General features: G+C 38.9%; 1 protein-coding gene across 1 annotated transcript in view; it reads right to left on the bottom strand.

The window, feature by feature from the left end:
* Positions 1-18,397, bottom strand: part of CATSPERT (catsper channel auxiliary subunit tau) — a 116,183-nt gene that overhangs the window by 63,345 nt on the left and 34,441 nt on the right. Inside the window, exons 4-9 of the mRNA XM_006748124.2 lie at positions 17,878-18,020; positions 15,357-15,479; positions 8,902-8,946; positions 7,927-7,995; positions 6,134-6,213; positions 1,977-2,123 (exon numbers count right to left, since the gene is read on the bottom strand). Of these exons, the coding sequence (XP_006748187.2) occupies positions 1,977-2,123; positions 6,134-6,213; positions 7,927-7,995; positions 8,902-8,946; positions 15,357-15,479; positions 17,878-18,020 (607 nt within the window). The remainder of the gene's footprint in view (positions 1-1,976; positions 2,124-6,133; positions 6,214-7,926; positions 7,996-8,901; positions 8,947-15,356; positions 15,480-17,877; positions 18,021-18,397) is intronic.

Here is an 18,397-nt window from a genome sequence, read left to right as displayed (position 1 = left end):
ATGGTGAGGAGGCTCCTGAACTCACCTCCTCCCATGTATGTACAGTACCTACAGTTATACAAAGAGCAATTCTCTCTGAAAGAAATCTAGAAATAAGCTGAGCAACTCCTACACATCATGCAAATTAGAAAATATCCACATCAAAACAAATGGGAAAGGATGAGGCACATACTATAAACCCCACCCCTGGCACAGTGTCATACAATTGGGACAGAATTCTCAACTCCCAGCATCTCCCTGAGGAAAAAAAGGGTTGGACAACATGTATGGCACCCCACCTTTCAAGACTCCCATCTGAGGACAGGCCCCCAAAACACCTATTTCTGAAAGCTAAGACAGCTTGTGCCCACAAGACCAACAAGGCTACAGGAAAAAAAAAAAAAAAAGTTTTTAACAGGTTTGCTATGACTTACTATGCTATCTGCCCAGGGCTCAGCACAGACGGAATAGTGCAAAAATAAGCTCATCTCCCAATTATTCTCCAAAAGAGGCCCTACTGCATTCTTTAAAAGCTGTTATCTGGAGGTCAGGCTTCTAATTTAGTATGTATCCAGGGGTTGACTGCAATCCTTCTTAGAGACCTGTGGAAGCCAGCAGACATATCTCCTCCTCCCTCTAGCCCAATCCAAATCATCAGTATCTCCCTGGAAGGAGCTTATACAGACATCTGGCACCCCAGACTTTGTGACCATTGCCAAAGAGATGGGCCCTTAGACTGTTCAGCTGTCATAGCCAATGGGGCTTGGATTCACCAGTCCCACGGAACTTCAGCACACAAAGAATCAGTTCTTAATGGATGCAGGAATGACTTCCACCCCAATGGCTATACCCCCAGGCCGGGCACAAAGGGAGCAGGCAAGAAAGCCCATCTCCTGGTTTCTCCATGGAAGGGCTCTAGCTACATACTTTCCCAGCAGCTGCCTGGAGGTTCAACTTCCAGTCAGCCTGAATCTAGATGCTGAGATCTTCCTCTTGGGATACTGACAAATCTTGACACACTCTCAACAACTGGAAGCCACTAAGAAAAAAGGAAAGCAGCTTGCACAATCACAAAGGTTTGAGAGACAGCCAAGAGCTTGGGCTGGGCTCATTGATGAGGTTCATTTCCTACATGAGACCACTTCATCAAGGCTAGGAAAGGTGACAGTTTCATCTAGTGCTCAGAAACCAATACAGAGAGTGAGGGTAAAGGAAGAAAGAGAACAACAGAACAGAAGAGCAAGATAAAACTCCAGAAACATTAAGTTCCAAACAAATAAATAAGAAAAAACTTCAGAAACAGACCGTAATGAAATAGAAATGATTTACCTACCTGATAAAGAATTCAAAATACTGAGGGGCACCTGGGTGGCTCAGTCGGTTAAGTGTCTGCCTTTGGCTCAGATCATGATCCCGGGGTCCTGGGATCAAGCCTGCTGAGCAGGGAGCCCACTTCTCCCTCTCCCTCTCCCCCCCTCCGACTTGTGTTCTTGCTCACTCTGCTCTAATAAATAATCTTAAAAAAGAAGAAAAAAAAGAATTCAAAATCATGGTCATAATGATGCTCATTGAGGTCAAGAAAGAAATTCATAAACAAAATAAGAATTGCAACAAAGAGATACAAAATATAAGAAAGTATCAAACAGAAATCATATAGCTAAAGAACAAAATAATTGGACTGAAAAATTCAATAGAGGGATTCCAGAGCACTAGTGATGTGGAAGAAAGGATTGGCAAACTCAAAAACAGGGCAAAGGAATTCATCCAATCAGAAGAGCAAAAAGAAAAAAGAATGAAAAAGAATGCAGATAGTTTAAAGGACTTATACAAAGTGAACCACCATACGCATTACAGGGCACTAGACATTGACTTTTCTAAACAAATACCTAAAGCCCATGTCCCCCCCGCCACAAAAATTAATGTACCACTAACACATAAATAAGATGAAGATTGTTTTGGTTGTGTTGGTTTTTGTTTGTTTGTTTATTTATTTATACCTTTCTCGAGGTTGTTGCTGAAGTTTTTCAAGTCGCACTACGGATGGCTGGTTGGATTGGGGCACGACAGCTGGCATCCCAACAGTAACATTCAGGTCTGGGGATAGGAATGCTGGATATTCTATTGGTTGTGGTGTAATAACATTTCTGCAAAATGGTTATAATGTTAAATACGGCAATCAAAACAAAAGCACACTTCTAAAATCAGTGGTAGCTATCACTTTTGAATCATTCTCTCTTTTAGACTGTAAGTTCACCTGTCTACCTTAGACCATCAGAGGGTAGAGCTAGGAAAGAAGACAAAGGTCCAAAATCCTGACAGAAGTGCTCTATTGAATACTCTTACTACTAAGATGGGCAGCAGGGATGGGAAAGGCGATAAGGACCTGAAATTCTAAAGAGAAGCAGAAAGTGTTTGAGCCCAGACCTCTCCCAATCTTTAGATACAAATCGTTATTTTATGGCCCAGTCAAGTTGACATGCGAAATTAATCATCACAAGTCCACCTACCCCTTGTCAACCTGGCACCCATGAGCATCTCTTTAAAACATATTTAATCTCCAAATGAGAATAGTAACAGGTCATAATTCCACCTAACATGATATAATTATCCTGCATACAACCAAAAACTCACTAGCCTCTTCCCCAGAAAAGAATATAAAGTCTTTGGGTGATGTTTACTCATCTTAATATCCTGAAACTTAAGTAGTATGCTGTAAGTTTAACAATACTTAAATATTACAATATAAAGTCAATATACCTTATGTTACATGATAAGGAGATATGAGAGGGAAGAAAATATATTTGCTATATAAATATATATTTTTTTCAGGTCACTTGGTAAATGGGCCAGAGTAGCACACCCAAATAAGGAGTAAGTTATCCCCAAAATCCACAAAGGCCCACCGGGTGTTGTGCCTCTGTTTTGGTTGTAGGAGGGGCCAGATACAACTTATCCTTCACCTTAGCAGGATTATCTTGACAATCCCCATACCACTGGATCCTCAAAATTTCAATGAGGTAGAAGACCCCTGAATTTTTGTCAGAAGTCTTCCCACCCTCTGACATGCAAATGTCCTATCAGAAGTCTAGATTAGTTGCTATTTCCTGTTCACTAGGTCCAATAAGCATAATGGTCATCACTGTAATGGACCTGTGTAATATCTTGTATAAGGGAAAGGCAATCAAGATTCCTGTAAACTACAGGGCACCTGGGTGGCTCAGTTGGTTAAGAAACCGACTCTTGGTTTCATCTCAGGTCATGATCTCAGGGTCCTGGGATTGAGCCCTGTGTCGGGCTCTGTGCTCAGTGTGGGGTCTGCTTGGGACTTTTTCTCTCCCTCTCCTTCTGCTCCTCCCCCTGCTCATGCTCTCTCTTTAAAATGAATAAATCTTAAAAAAAAAAAAATTCCTGTGAACTAAATTAATGACATAGGGCTGGAGAAGTTGATATACCTGAGGTAAGACAGTGAAGGTGTCTCACTTGGCCTTACCAGCTGAAAGAAACTACTTCTGATGGTTTTTATATGGGCAAAATAGCATATATTTGCTATTTTGCCAGATCAATAGTTGCATACCAAGTACCAGAGGATGTGTTAATTTGATCAAGCAATGAAACCACATCTGGTACAGTGGCTGCAATTGGAATCACTGCCTGGTAAGCTTACAACAATCTACTATCACTCTCCAAGATCTGTCTTATGCACAGGCCAAAATAAGTGAGCTAAATGGAGATATGATGGGCACCACCCCTGCATCTTTCAAGTCCTTGATAATGGCACCCATCTCTGCAATCCTCCCATGAATGTGGTATTGCTTTTGGCTTAACAATTTTCTTAGGTGGAGGTAGCTCTCTAGTGGTTTCCATTTGGCCTTTCCCACCAGAATATCCCTTGGTCCACAGGTCAGGGAACCAATGTAGGGATTCATCTACTGCTAAGTGTGTTCATTCCAAATATGCAATCTGGAACTGGGGAAATAATCACAGGATGGGTTTAAAACTCCATTGATCACCTGTCCTCCATAAGTCCCTAGTTTGACTGGTGGACAACAGTGACGTTTGGATCTTCTGGAACTAGTGTCAGTTTAGAGCGAGTGTCCAGTATCTCTGAAAGGTCTGGTTATTTCCTTTTCCCTAATGCATAGTTACCTTGGTAAAAGGCTCTCCTTCCCTTTTGGGAAAGCTGGGAGAAAGATTAACCTTAGAAATTTTTGTCAGCATACCAGCGTCTCTCCTTAAGGGGACCAAGCCTCCCCTTCATTCGAAGGCTTTTGGGTCTGCAGACTGGCTCAAATCTGGGAATTGACTGAGGAGCTATGACTCTGTTTTTATGACCTAGAACTTTTCTGCTTATACAGATTAAGTAAGAATTGATGAGGCTTCTTATATATTTTATTTCTAGGAACATCATGATCAACTAGCCAGTGCTATAGGTCTGCATGAGTCAAACTATTCTGTCCGCTACAGTGACCATGGCCATCTTGCCTTTGGTGGTGTTGCCATCACTGGGCTCTGCCACTTCAGGACGCCACACTCCCATTGCATTTAGGTTTCCCAGTTCAGTGACTGCAGCTCCCACTGTAAGGTCTGCCTAACAGAGAAGAACAATCACAGAGCCCTTCAAGGGTGGGGCTCCCCACGCACATTTACTTCTCTCAGTAACGGTGAAAGGTGTAAATTCTCGAACCTCCCAGGGTGAGTGAATAGGTCTTAAAAACAAATCCAGACCAACATCACCATCTCTCTAACCCTTTAAATACCTTCCTTCTACATTAAACCAAGGCAGGTCTGGCACTTCCAATCCACCCAAGTGGGCATCTTTTGGTTCATGTTTCTGCAACCAAACAACCAAATCGAGTCTTTTCTAACCCCCTAATCTGCAAAATTAAATGCAGAATCTCTGCTTAGTGAGCCCATATCAATAAATTTGCTGTGACCCAACTTTATGTTCCTCCCACCATTATCCCACACCCTATGTGCCACAGTTCCTTACGTTTACCTCTAGGAAGGTTTTTTCTCTCATTTGTATTATAATCCTTTCTTTTCGCAAGTTACCTTTGCACACTAAACCATGAGCTACCAGAGGGCAGGGACCAGGCCTCTTTATTTTAGTATTTGTAATAGCTTGGGCATATAGCAGACACATTCAATGAATGTTTATTGAATCAATTAGTGGATAAAGAAATAATGATTGATAAACATAAAACATTCAAATTTTACTATTTCAACAAATGACCAATATCAAGTGTACAAAATTTATTTTTAATGATAATACCCAGTATTGGTGAGACTATAGGACAATAAAAACTTCAGAACATAAATTCCCATCCTATACCTAATTCCCTCAATCCCATTTTCTCCATTTCTTATTCTGGGACAGCACTATAAATTACATTTCCATCTCAGGTGCTCATTTCTCTTTAGTCTATTTTTTTTTTTAAGATTTTATTTATTTATTTGACAGAGAGAGACACAGCGAGAGAGGGAACACAAGCAGGGGGAGTGGGAGAGGGAGAAGCAGGCTTCCCGCTGAGCAGGGAGCCTGATGCGGGGCTCGATCCCAGGACTCTGGGATCATGACCTGAGCCGAAGGCAGCCGCTTAACCGACTGAGCCACCCAGGCGCCCCTCTCTTTAGTCTATTTTTACTGTTGAAATTTTAAGACTGGTTGATATATATTTTAAGTTACTTTTGGTTTGCTAATGACATTTTTGGAACATAAACTTTTTGCTGAAGATGTGGAAATAACAATTAGAATATGTGGAATGGAGGTAACACTACTATACTGTGGAAGAAAACGGACAACTATTAGACACTTTGATCTTAAAAGTCCCTCACCTCTTTCTAGAAAAGGGTATCTCACTGGCCAACTTTCCTTATCAGCTTAACCCTGCCTTCCCTCCTTCAGCCATGAAGCTGGCACTCTCTTCTCTCCTTTATCTTATCTCTAGACCTTCTCACCTCCTTTCGCCAGGGCTATCCCCAGAAACCCAAAATTTCTCCCACCTTATTAAGCAAAACAATTCACTGCTCTCTTTACCTTAGAGTCTAGCCCATTCTGGCTATGTCTTAAGACAACCAAAAGGGTCCATCAAATGGATTAAATGTTTTAAATGTCACATATTCTGATTGTGCAAATAAGACTTCAAACACTTACGTCACAGGATCTATTCTTTCTGGAGGTGGTGCAATATTCATAAACATGGATGGCTCAATAATTTTTTGAAGAGGTTTTAACTGAAGAAAATGGTAAGTATATTTTAACACTGCTTAGTTACAATTATAGTTCATTCTAATACTACTATGCTTCAGGACTACAGAATAGGCCTTAAATGCATATAAAAAGAAATGGAATTAAGAGAAGAAGAAAGAACTAACATTTTTTGAGCCCTAGATATCTGCCAGGAACCTTATATCTGTCAGATTATTTTTAATCCTCTCAATAATCCTATGATGTAGATAACTGTGGCTATTTTACAGAAAATGCTGGGGATCGGTAATTTGTTCAAGGTTACCCAAAAGACATCAGAGCCAGGATTTGAATGCAGCTTTATCTGCACCCCCAGCATAGTACCCTTTTTACATCATCAGGACAGGTGAGACGGGGACTGTATTACTGAAAAGTTCATAGACATAAAATCAAAATCAAGAACTTTTATTATATTTCCCACTCTTTTCCACACAATATCTCGGTTCCTTGTTTTTGGTAGAATCTACCTACATAAAACTATACTTGCCTAGTTTATCTGAAAAGGAGATATCCCTCTAAGAATGTGATTATTACATGTTTTACTTATATTCAGACATAAAACCTACCTCTCAAGTTGGTGCTTATAAACTATGTCAGGAAAGGGACTCAACAGTTTCAAGTCCCATAAGGCCCAGTTCATAAGAATATAAATAAAAGAGGCAGAAGGAAAAGAAAGAAAAATCAAAGAAAAGAAGGAAAAAAGATGGAAAAAGATTGTGCCTAGTGGCTTTCTTCTGTGTGTTATTTACTTCTGATTCGAAATGCATTAAAAATCATTATGATATACCATAGGCAAAATTTTAGAACAACATTTTACCAGGGGCTGCTCAGTCAACATAATGGTAGGTTTATTTAATAAAAGTAATGTACCCACTCTGAATTCCTAATTTAAAAAACAACCAAGACTATAAAAATTAGCAAAAAATGGAAATGAAAGCTTCTATGCCAAGTATAGGGGTCATATTCCCTATATAACAGCAGCACTGATGGGACTGAATTTATAAATGCCCCCGGGGGGAATACCCAGGGGTATGAAGAGCTCTTTCAAACACTTAGTGAGAATATATGTTGGTACAACATTTCTAGAACAATTCTTTGACAAAGTCATTGTTTTTGGACAATAATTTCCATTCTAGGAATCTGGCCTAAGGACATAATAAAAGGACAGGACACAGGTTAATATACAAAAATTTTGGATTTTGTATGGATATATGTAATGAATTTAAAGGGGCAGGACAAACCTGGGAAGATAACTTCTTTGAACTCTTGATAAATCAAGGAGGGCTCAAGTAACACCAGACATCAAAATAACCACAGGGGTAAGGAGCATATGTGATCAGAGTAAAAAATGTAATGTGAATATAATCAATGACTCCATTTTCAATAAGCATTTTTAGATCTAAAAATCCACACTCCTTATATTATATACTTAAAATAATTTTGTTTTCAACCACATGAAAACACAGACACACAAAAACAAGTTTTCTGATAAAGGCATTTTGAATAAAGGATTATTTTTAAATGTATATGCAAATAAAAAATGATAGTTTCATTTTTCCTTAGAATGGAGAAAAACAGCACTCTTTTAAAAATACTTTTTTAAAAAATATGTATTTTAAAAGTTTTATCAAACTGTAAAGCGTAGAGGCTCAGAAGAGATTTGACTGAAGAGTTGTAGAATAATTTTTAAAAGAACTAACCTGATGTGAAAATCCGTAACCAAAGTTTCCATAGGAGAACATAAATTCCACCTCCACCTTGCAGATAAGCTAAACACACAGCAAATTTTATTGTTTGATCAGAAAGATATTTTAATAAAAAAGGGATAACAAGTAATATTTTTTATTTCACAAGTCTGTGTTAGAAAAACCAAAGCGTGAATCTCCTGATTAAAAAAAAATTCACACAAGGAATTGTTATAGAAGAATCTATGGAGTTCCTGAAATGTTAAAAACTCTGTTAAAGAATATATGATTATAATACAGAAAATATCAATTTATAATAGGATTACCTTGAGATACACATACATGTGTATGTGTATACATGCATATGTTTTTAAAGTATTTACTCACACTTCCCCTACCTCCACTTCCATTTTCAGATAAAATTTTTATTCAGACAAGCGATTTCGTCTCTCTGAATCCCAGCTTGCTCAAATGGGAAATGAAGGAGGGTGTCAGAGGTTATGACCTCAAACATCCATCATTCTCTTTTTTTTTATAAAGTTCCTTGTCTCTGTTCTGGCTATTGGCGGCAGAGGTCTCTCTGAAGAGATCAATTAATCAAAATAATAATTTTAAGTATTTAAAAAGAAATTTAAGTGAGAACTGAAAACAACTCTTTAGAATCTCCTCCAGGAGAAAAATACTTCCTCAATTAAAGCTGCACAAAGCAGCGACGAGGGCATTTTACTCTCTTAGTCAATGATTTCAATTTTCCTGGTCATTGTTTAGCAGTAAGGTAGCAGCATTTAAAAAAAAAAAAAAAGGTGGAGATGAAGATTTTGTGAGCAAATATTGTTCTTTCTGTTTAATACATTTCCTTTAATTCGAACAGTGACTGGTAGGGTAATGGAGAATAAAAACACTATCAGATATTAAAACAATATCAGAGTAAAGTTATATGCAATGTTAAGTGTATGCACAAAACTTTGGAAATGTCAGTAAAGTTCTTACCGTGCTTTTATTCAACATTTCAAATTCTTCAATAAAGCACCCTTTCTGGAAAAAAGTAATAAAATTCTCAAATACAGAGTCACTCATGTAGTCATCTGTATATAATCTAAACCATTTCATAAATTTTGAAAAATCAGGTAATGATTTTTAATGCACATGTTAACTTGATAGCTAAAATACAACTATACCAAACGTTTGGAAGAAAAGAAAAATTCTAGGCTGTACCAAAAACAAATGTTAATATTTACGTTTTAGACAAAAATGTTCCTGCTAGTTGTAGTTGCCCTTTCTCCAAGTGTTAAAGGAACTGCCCCGGCTGCACTCCTTTTGTGGGGTTTAACATAAATGTGCATGAGTAGCTGACTCGTGGGAGAACCGAGGGCCTCTCTCATCCTCGGGGACTGCCAGGATCTTCCTAACCAGGTAAACCTTGGGTATCCTTGGTCACCACCTCTGGGCATCTCTGCTGTGCTACCCGTCCTCCCAAATCATCCACCATCCCACGGTTCCCTTTCCTCCCAGCATTTTCACTGCAGCTCCTGGAATCCCCACTCCACGGTTAACAAACAACCTTACATCTTTAACTGCCCCGCCAAACATTCCCTCTTTGCTTTACCGCAGACTTGGCTTCCCACTAAGGATGCTGCTTCCCTCACAGACTCCTCAAGTCAAGGCCCACACACCTCAAGGCCAGGAGGTGGGGCAGCATCCTCTACACTCCCCTTCTACGGCTTCCAGATCATATTAGTTCATGCAGATATTAACAGTTTCCCACTTTGAAGCTTCATGCTGTCTGGCATGTGTTTCAGACATTCTGGTCACTAGTTCTTATTTAGTGAAAACCTCAACACCTGGTTCACACATCCTCTCCATCCCCAAAACCTAGCAATCTGCAGAACCTATTTATTTATTTAGATTTTATTTATTTGACACACAGAGAGAGAGAGAGCAAGATAGAGCACAAGCAGGGGGAACCGCAGGCAGAGGGAGAGGGAGAAGCAGACTCCCCGCTGAGCAGGGAGCCCAATGCGGGACTCGATCCCAGGACCCCGGGATCATGACCTGAGCTGAACCTATTTCACACCTGCCCTCTCAGTTTCTGGTGAAGCCGTATAATGAAGGAAATAAGAGCAGTCATACAATGGCAGACATCACACAGAATTAGCATGTGTTCTTCATATAAAATCACAAGATTCTCAGAAAATTCATAAATAACTGAAATAGATTTCCTTAATGATCCTGTCAATCTGCTCTTTATAGCTTCTTGCTCTTGATAGTGTCCCTTTTCCCCAAGTGGGGAGTGGGGGGACATCTCACTGTTCCAAGACCGCCTTTTTCTTCTCTTTTATAAACTGTGGCTCTACTTTTGATCACAGAGCTTGACCTATTGATTGATCCATCTCTCTCAGATATAAAGTAAACTTTTAGTCATACTTTTAACTATGGTAAATGTCTTCGAGTTTTTTCTGTAGGTCTCACTGAGATCTGCCCAATTAAGTCTTCACTGGAGCCAATTAAAATATTCATCCTGAATATGCATCTCATCTAAATCCACTGAGTTTTAGGCTTGCCTTCACTCAGCTCTTCTGGTGAGTTTCAATGTGTGGCAATGAGCTATTTGGCAAACTGTTCTGAATCTGGTTTTGCTCTGCCCAAAGCAAGTTACATGTCTAAGCCTAGTCCACAAAGGGCTGGCAGGGGTTGATGCTAGATGCTCAAAGGCACTGGTAGAGGGAGGTATGATTCTTTAGGAGACATTACTCTAACAATATTCCACACCTTTGAATTCTCTCTTGCCCTTCTCAAGTAAGTGGCTACCAGTCTTTCTAACTGTTGAATTTATCACTTAGTCCTAGGCTTATCTGGTAAGGATCATATAGCCAAACCAATAACCACAAGTAGTACTACAGTTCATCCCAAAATTAATAATCACATTCCTGTTATAATTCATACAGGAATATTATAAACTGAAATATACTTACATGCCTTAACTGGACCCTAGGCCTTAACAATTAGCTAATGTTTCTGGTTTCTCCCAGAGCCTCCAAGGAATCCAAGATGTATCAGGGATAAGAAGAAATAAGGAATTCATGACACAAGCTATGGACCAATTATTTTTTACAAAGCTATGCAAAACCTACTAGGTGATTTTTAAAATTCAACTCAAGGTCTTGGTGCCCTCCTCAACCAGACCAATTATATTCAGAAAGTAACTGATACTAATTGGTAATCATAATAATACATTTGTGTCATCTTCATGTATAGCCATGAAATAATTGTTGTGCGCTCAGATGGCTCTCCCATGCTTCCAAACATGATCTGTAGTTTGGGTCTGGTCATCAAGTCTTCCCAATTCTGAGTGCTAGATTTGACCAGTCTGCATAAGGAATTCTACCCTAGCGAGTAGTTCTAGAATTAAATAGAATCTACCCTTGCATGTGCTCCAAAGAGCAAATGGGACAGCTCAAGTTTTAGAGACAAGACAAATCAGCATAAATTCGTGGACTAGAATCATTCTAGGTTATGATGCTTCCCTCGACTTTTTACTGTCCAGTGTGGTAGAGTCTGCACAGCAGCCTATGCATCTTGCTAGATACACAAGGTAAACAGTTCAGGAAAAGTAGAATCGTTAATCAATTAAGAGGCCCTCATGAAAAGATGGTCAACATTACTGGCTATTAGGGAAGCATAAATTCAAACCACAATGAGATATAACTACAAACCCATCAGAACGGCTAAGGTATAAAATGGTGGCAACACCAAATGCTGATGAGGATGCTGAGAAACTGGATCATTCATTTCTGGTGAAGACGTACAATGGCCTAGTCACTCTGGGAACCAGTTTGGCATTTCCTTTAATGACTATAGATGCAACTATCTTACAAACCAGAAATTTATCTGAGAAATGAACACTTCCGTTCACACAAAAACCTGTACATGAATGTTTATAGCAACTTTAGTCAGAACAGCCCCAAACTGGAAACCCAGATATCCTCCAATGGGCAGATGGTCAAACAAACTGTGGTACATTCACGCCCTGCAGTACTACTCAACAGCAAAAAAGAAAGGAACTTGACACATGCAACCACCTGGATGACCTCTTGGAGAATCACGCTGAGTGAAAAAACCCAACACTAAAAGATTACATACTACGTGATTCCATTTATATGATATCCTGGAAATGAGAGAACTACAGAAAGGAAGAACAGATTAGTGGTTGCCAAGGGTTAAGGAGGGGGCAGCAGCAGGAGGCAAGGAGATGTAGCTATAAAAGGCAACAACATGAGAAATCCTGGTGGAGGTGGCACGTTCTGTATATTGGTTGCAATACAGTACGGGTAGTTTTTAAAGATGTTACCATCAGCAGAAACTGAGTAAAGGATACAAAGGATCTTTCTGTATTACTTCTTTCAAGTGCATGTGAATCTACAATTATCTCAAAAGAAAAGTTTATTGTTGTTTTTTTTAAAGGCCACGTGCCTATTTATAGTGGCCCAAATTTATCCATGGGACCTATTCTCCGTTAGGCCTAGTTTAAATAGAGTGGATACAAAGTGGATTCAAAAAATTTATTATTGGGGCACCTGGGTGGCCCAGTCTGTTAAGCATCTGCCATTAGCTCAGGTCATGATCCCGGGGTCCTGGGATCAAGCCCGCTTTGGGCTCCCTGCTCGGCAGGGAGCCTGCTTCTCCCTCTGCCTGCCACTCCCCCTGCCTGTTTGTGCACGCTCTCTCTCTCTCTCTGACAAATAAACAAAATCTTAAAAAAAAAATTACTATATTTGTGATTGTCTCATAGTTCTTGTTTTCCTCTATTGTTTGATGTCTAGATGTTTAGATATTATTTTTTTATTTTTTTAAAGATTTTATTTATTTGAGAAAGAGAGAATGAGAGAGAAAGAACACATGAGAGGGGATAGGGTCAGAGGGCGAAGCAGACTCCCTGCCAAGCAGGGAGCCCGATGCGGGACTCGATCCAGGGACTCCAGGATCATGACCTGAGCCGAAGGCAGTCGCTTAACCAACTGAGCCACCCCGGCGCCCCTAGATGTTTAGATATTATTATACAGTCATCTCTCCAAGGTAACATCCAGCTAATGAAACTGCATCAAAACTAAAACAAAAACAAAAAATCCAAAAAGCACCAAACTCCTTATGGTTAGCTTTGTACTTCTGGGATCTGAGTTTTGACCAAAAGAGGGTAACTGAGGGATTCTAATAAGTAAAATGACACAATTCTTAAAGTAGAAGTGCCTACAGAAGGATGCTGACAGATATTACACACAGACAGCATATCTTGAACACATCACAGCTAAAATCCTAAGACTTTTTGGGGAAATCCATAAATAACCAAAATTGCTTTCCCTGATGACTCTGTCCATTAAATAATAATGGTCTTTTTACCATATGATGTAGCAATTCATCAGAGACTCATAGAGAGGAATTCATCATAATGTAGACACTTTTTGCAGAAATGCACTGGAAGGTAGGTTCAAGAAAATTCACTGCAACAACGAGCGTAATAGTAAAAAAACAGAAAACGATCCAAATAGCCATCGACAAATTTAAAGCTTTATTTATTTATTTTAGAGAGAGCAAGTGAGCATGAGAGCAGGGAGAGGGAGAATCTCAAGCAGACTTCCTGCTGAGCACAGAGCCCAACTTGGGGCTTGATCCCATGACCCTGAGATCATGATCTGAGCTGAAATCAAAAGTCAGACAATTAAATGATTGAGCCACCCAGGCGCCTCTGACCTTAACTTTTTAAAGAATCTAAGCTGGTATGTTCCACATTATGTATTTATCATATATCATCATGGTATTAAGTTTTTCCCTATCCCCTAAATTCCTATAAACTAAAAGTTAGATCTAGACTCGGCTTGGTTAGATTTGGGGTAAACATTTTTGATGAGAACGATTCACAGGTAATGCTGTATATTTCATATTGTACTGCCATAGGAAGCATATTGATGTTAAGTTGTCCATAATTACTTATGCTAAGTTCAAGCTCTTGGTTGAAGTGGTAACCAAAACGTGTCTCTATTGTAGAGGCACCTTTACCCCTTTGCAACAATTAATCTGTAGACTGTTACAGTGGTGTGAAAATATCTTGCTCCCCAATAACCTTTTACCTAATATTTTAAGTAGCATTTTAAGTCTTGATTGAACTAATCATCATTCACTATAAAGAATTGCAAAAATGGTCAATCTGTAATTCTTTTTTCTTTTTAAAGATTTTATTTATTTATTTGAGAGAGAGAATGAGAGAGAGAGAGCGAGCACATGAGAGGGGGGAGGGTCGGAGGGAGAATCAGACTCCCTGCTGAGCAGGGAGCCCAATGTGGGACTCGATCCCGGGACTCCAGGATCATGACCTGAGCCGAAGGCAGTCGCTCAACCAACTGAGCCACCCAGACGCCCGGTCAATCTGTAATTCTATCATTCTTTCTACACTAACTGACATTCTTCCGTTTAAAAGTTTTTATTTATTTATTTTTTAAAGATTTCATTTATTTATTTGACAGAGAGAGAGATCACAAGTAGACAGAGCAGCAGGGAGAGGGAGAGGGAGAAGTAGGCTCTCTGCTGAGCAGAGAGCCCCATGCGGGGCTCTATCCCAGGACCCTGGGATCATCACCTGAGCCCAAGGCAGCTGCTTAACTGACTGAGCTACCCAGGCGCCCCTGTTTAAAAGTTTTTAAATTCCATTTTTCTTCCCCTACCCCCTTTTTTTTTTCCTTAAGATCACCAAGATTTATGGATTTTTCTTTATTCAGAATTTGTAATGATGTTTTTGATATTCAAATTATCCTGAAATTGGCCAACAGGAGCCCCTGCAATCTGGCTCCTATGTCCTTTGATGTAACTCCATTAGTCTTTGAAGGCTCCCTTGCTTTGCCTCCTAACAAACATCCCTGAAAATCCTTCAGATGGTTTATATTTGTTCACTAATCAGTTAGTTCTCTTCCTTTGAGTCCAGGGCAGTATGGCTGCTGGAAAGGGAGAGGGTAATCCTAGACAGGAGAAAGCAAGAGAGAAGGAACGACAAAATGTGTGTACAAACCATGCCCCCAACTCTGGCTGACCCCAAACAACACAGCCCCAGCAGACTGCAAGCAGCCCAGCTAAGGAGAAAAGAACTCAAATTTGGGCTGTCAACTAAGAGAGTCTGTGGTCTGAGTTCTGTTTAAAAACATTCCAGAAAACATAATAAAACATGCTTATTAGTCCTCTAGGTTGCCCTTCCACAGAATCAATTTTTAAAATATTAGGCTGTTCCAAGCCAACTCTTTTTTTTTTTTAATATAGCCAGAGGGAGACATTGTTTCCAAAGCATATAAGCTTGAAGGTAGATAATAAACCAAAAGGAGTCTGTCAGATACAGATAAATAATAACAACAAATACCAACTGGACAATGTGATACCACAGTGAAAAAAATAACCTTGATCCTTACCTGAATTACATCATAAAGGTGTACCTGAACACTCCCTAAAAAGAGAGGATATTTTTCTGTATTTTTATATTGCATTAGTTCCAAGTAAATATTATTCCGCTCATCATCTTGACGCCTAGGAACCTTGATACAAAATATATATGAAAAGAATTATCACATTTTCAGTCTGAATTTCAGATATAATTTCTGAATAAGTACATCCATAAACTAGATTTTGTTATATACATGCTTAATGGTTAGTTTTCACATGTTATTAGCCTTATAACTTTTCAATCACATGGTCACATATACCCTAATGTCAATAAAAATCAGGATGTTGTTTATGTGTAACATCAATTACGGTCTTTTGAAACATGCACTGCCTACATTCTCTAACTCTACACAAAAGTTTAGCCTCAACACTCTACTGAAACTGTATTATAAAAGGTAATCCAATATCTAGCCCAGATAATCTAGGTAATACAAATAGTCAGTATCAAAAGACATCCAACATCCTTCTCAGTCTTTGTTCAATAACTTATTGGTAAAAGTATCCCAAAGTATAAAATGTATTTTATTTTATCCTAGTTATATAAATACACAGTTTGAAAATCAAACAGCTCTACAATGGTTAAAGCAAAGAAAAACAACTTTTTCTCCCATGTTTAATCTTCTTTTCTGAATTTTACGATGTTTTGACATCTGAAAAAGCCTGGCCAGAGACAGACTTTCTCTCCCTGGGCTAGCCAGCTCCTAGAGACAGCAAGGGTTTAGTGAGATGGAAGCACTTCTTTCATATGCAAACTAATCCCAAAATTATAGCCCTAACCACTTCCTTATCTAACTCTCACATGGAGCCAGTATTTCCCTGGCCCTAAATCATCCCGAGACCAGGAACCAAGCAACTAGGGATGACCCTACAGCCTAAAGCCTGCAGGGAATTATTCAAACTAACCAATCCTAAATTTTTGACTCTGTTCTGCATTGCTTTCTCAAGAAAACAAAAAGTTTTATTTAAGTGGACATACACCCACAAAATTCTTAAAAATTTGGCAAGCTCAGGAAAACTATTTGCAAAGTAAAACAAATAGTATAGATTGCCTTTAGCAAAACTATGCCTGTCTTTTTTTTTTTTTTTTAAAGATTTTATTTATTAATTCATGACAGAGAGAGAGAGAGGGAGGCAGAGGGAGAAGCAGGCTCCCCACAGAGCAGGGATCCCGATGCGGGACTCGATCCCGGGACTCTGGGATCATGATCTGAGCCGAAGGCAGACGCTTAACCATCTGAGCCACCCAGGCGCCCCTGCCTGTCTTTTTTTTTTAAACTATGCTTAAAGAACTATCTTCAGTACTCAAGACTTAAGCAAAATAAAGTTTTGAAGATTAAAATTGAAGGTTAAAAAATATAGAGCATTGAGGAAATGTTTTAGGATTTCACTAAAATTTAACCAATATAATAAAACTATTAGGACTAACAACTGGGCTAATCAATGAATCCTACAGCTACATGAAATAGTGTTGCTCACTTAAAGAAAACTCTGAGATACATTTAAGATTCTAAGAAGCTTAGCTACAAAGAGATGCAAACTCAGCATAGGAAGCTCTGGTGTGAGAGGACGCTTAATAAAGTGTAGTCTGAAGCCAGACTGACCCCATTCCCAGCTCCACAACTTAACTAGTTCTAGGACCTTAAGAAAGTTCTTTTACCTAACAGTACCTGCTTCCTCATTTGCAAAATGAGGATTATAGTAAGAGAATATATATATTTTGGGGGGTTGTTATAAAGACTAAATAAGTTAATCCATGCAAAAACAATTAGAGTTTATATAAGAAGAAAGGAGAGAGGGAAATGAGGAGAAAATGAAAAAAAGAGAAAGGGTATGCTCTGAACCTTTGCATCCCCTCAAAATTGGCATGTTGAAGCCTAAATCCCCAATGTGATGGTATTTGTAGGTGTGGTGTTGGGGAGGGAGTTAGGTCATAAGGGTAGAGCCCTCATGAGTTGGATTAGTGCCCTTACTAGAAGAGACCCAAGAAAGAGGATCTCTTTGCTCTCTGCCATGTCACTATACAATGAAAAGATGACCATCAGGAAATCAGAGCGCAGGCTCTCACCAGACACTGGATCTGCCAGAACCCTGATCCCGAAACTTCCTAGCCTCCAGAAAGCTGAGGAATGAATGTCTATTGTTTCAGCCACCCCATCTGTGGTCATTCGTTACAGCAGCCCAAGCTAAGACAGGGGGGAAGAGGATAGAGAGAAGGAGAGCAAGATAGAGAAAAATGCATGTTTGAGGAACATGCAGAACCACAGACAGTAAGCTCCTAGGGAAGAAGATCATCAAGATTATGCATTTTCTAGTAAGTTGTTTATTAAAAAAAAAACAATATAACCCATAGTACAGAAGTAAAATACTGTAAAATATCAAATAAAAAGGCACTGCATTTCTTTCCTATCCCTAAAAAGGGATATAATTAGTGTAGATTATTTGAAACTATAAAAATGCATTCTTATATCCAGAAGAGAACTTTAACATTACCTGTACAGAAAAGTACTTTATGTCATCAAAATTAATTGTAGTGTTCTTTTCATCATTTGGGGATAGCAAGCTACACATTTTTGTACATTTCACAATGTTGTTTATAGAGATGCGAATGAAAAAATTACTGTAATATAAACTGACTGAAAATACAGAGATATTGAGGAAACAAATTTTGTTATAATTGTACAATAACACACTATAAAATTAATCCATTAAGCAATTCAGGCAAAACCTAAGAATCAAACAAATAAATAAAGAAGGTAATTGTAGAGCATATTTAACAATTTTTAAAGTCTTTTAAAATAGTATTTTTGCCCATCGATGGTAGGCACAATGTAAACAGGAAAAGGAAGGTTGATTATTCTTTAGATCACTTCTCATATTTCCATCCTCACATTTCAATTACAATCTTTTGTAAATGTTTCTTTATATTTTCTTTTTTTTTTTTTTTGAGAGAGAGAGTGCTAGCGGCAGGGTGGTGGTGAGGGGGGAGGGAGGGAGGAGAATCTTAAGCAGG

This window comes from Leptonychotes weddellii, chromosome 3 (genome assembly GCF_054177405.1).
Source record: "Leptonychotes weddellii isolate Sample4059 chromosome 3, ASM5417740v2, whole genome shotgun sequence".
NCBI classification, from domain to species: domain Eukaryota; kingdom Metazoa; phylum Chordata; class Mammalia; order Carnivora; family Phocidae; genus Leptonychotes; species Leptonychotes weddellii.
Note: the sequence above shows the minus strand (reverse complement) of the source record. Positions and strands in the feature narration are given on the sequence as shown.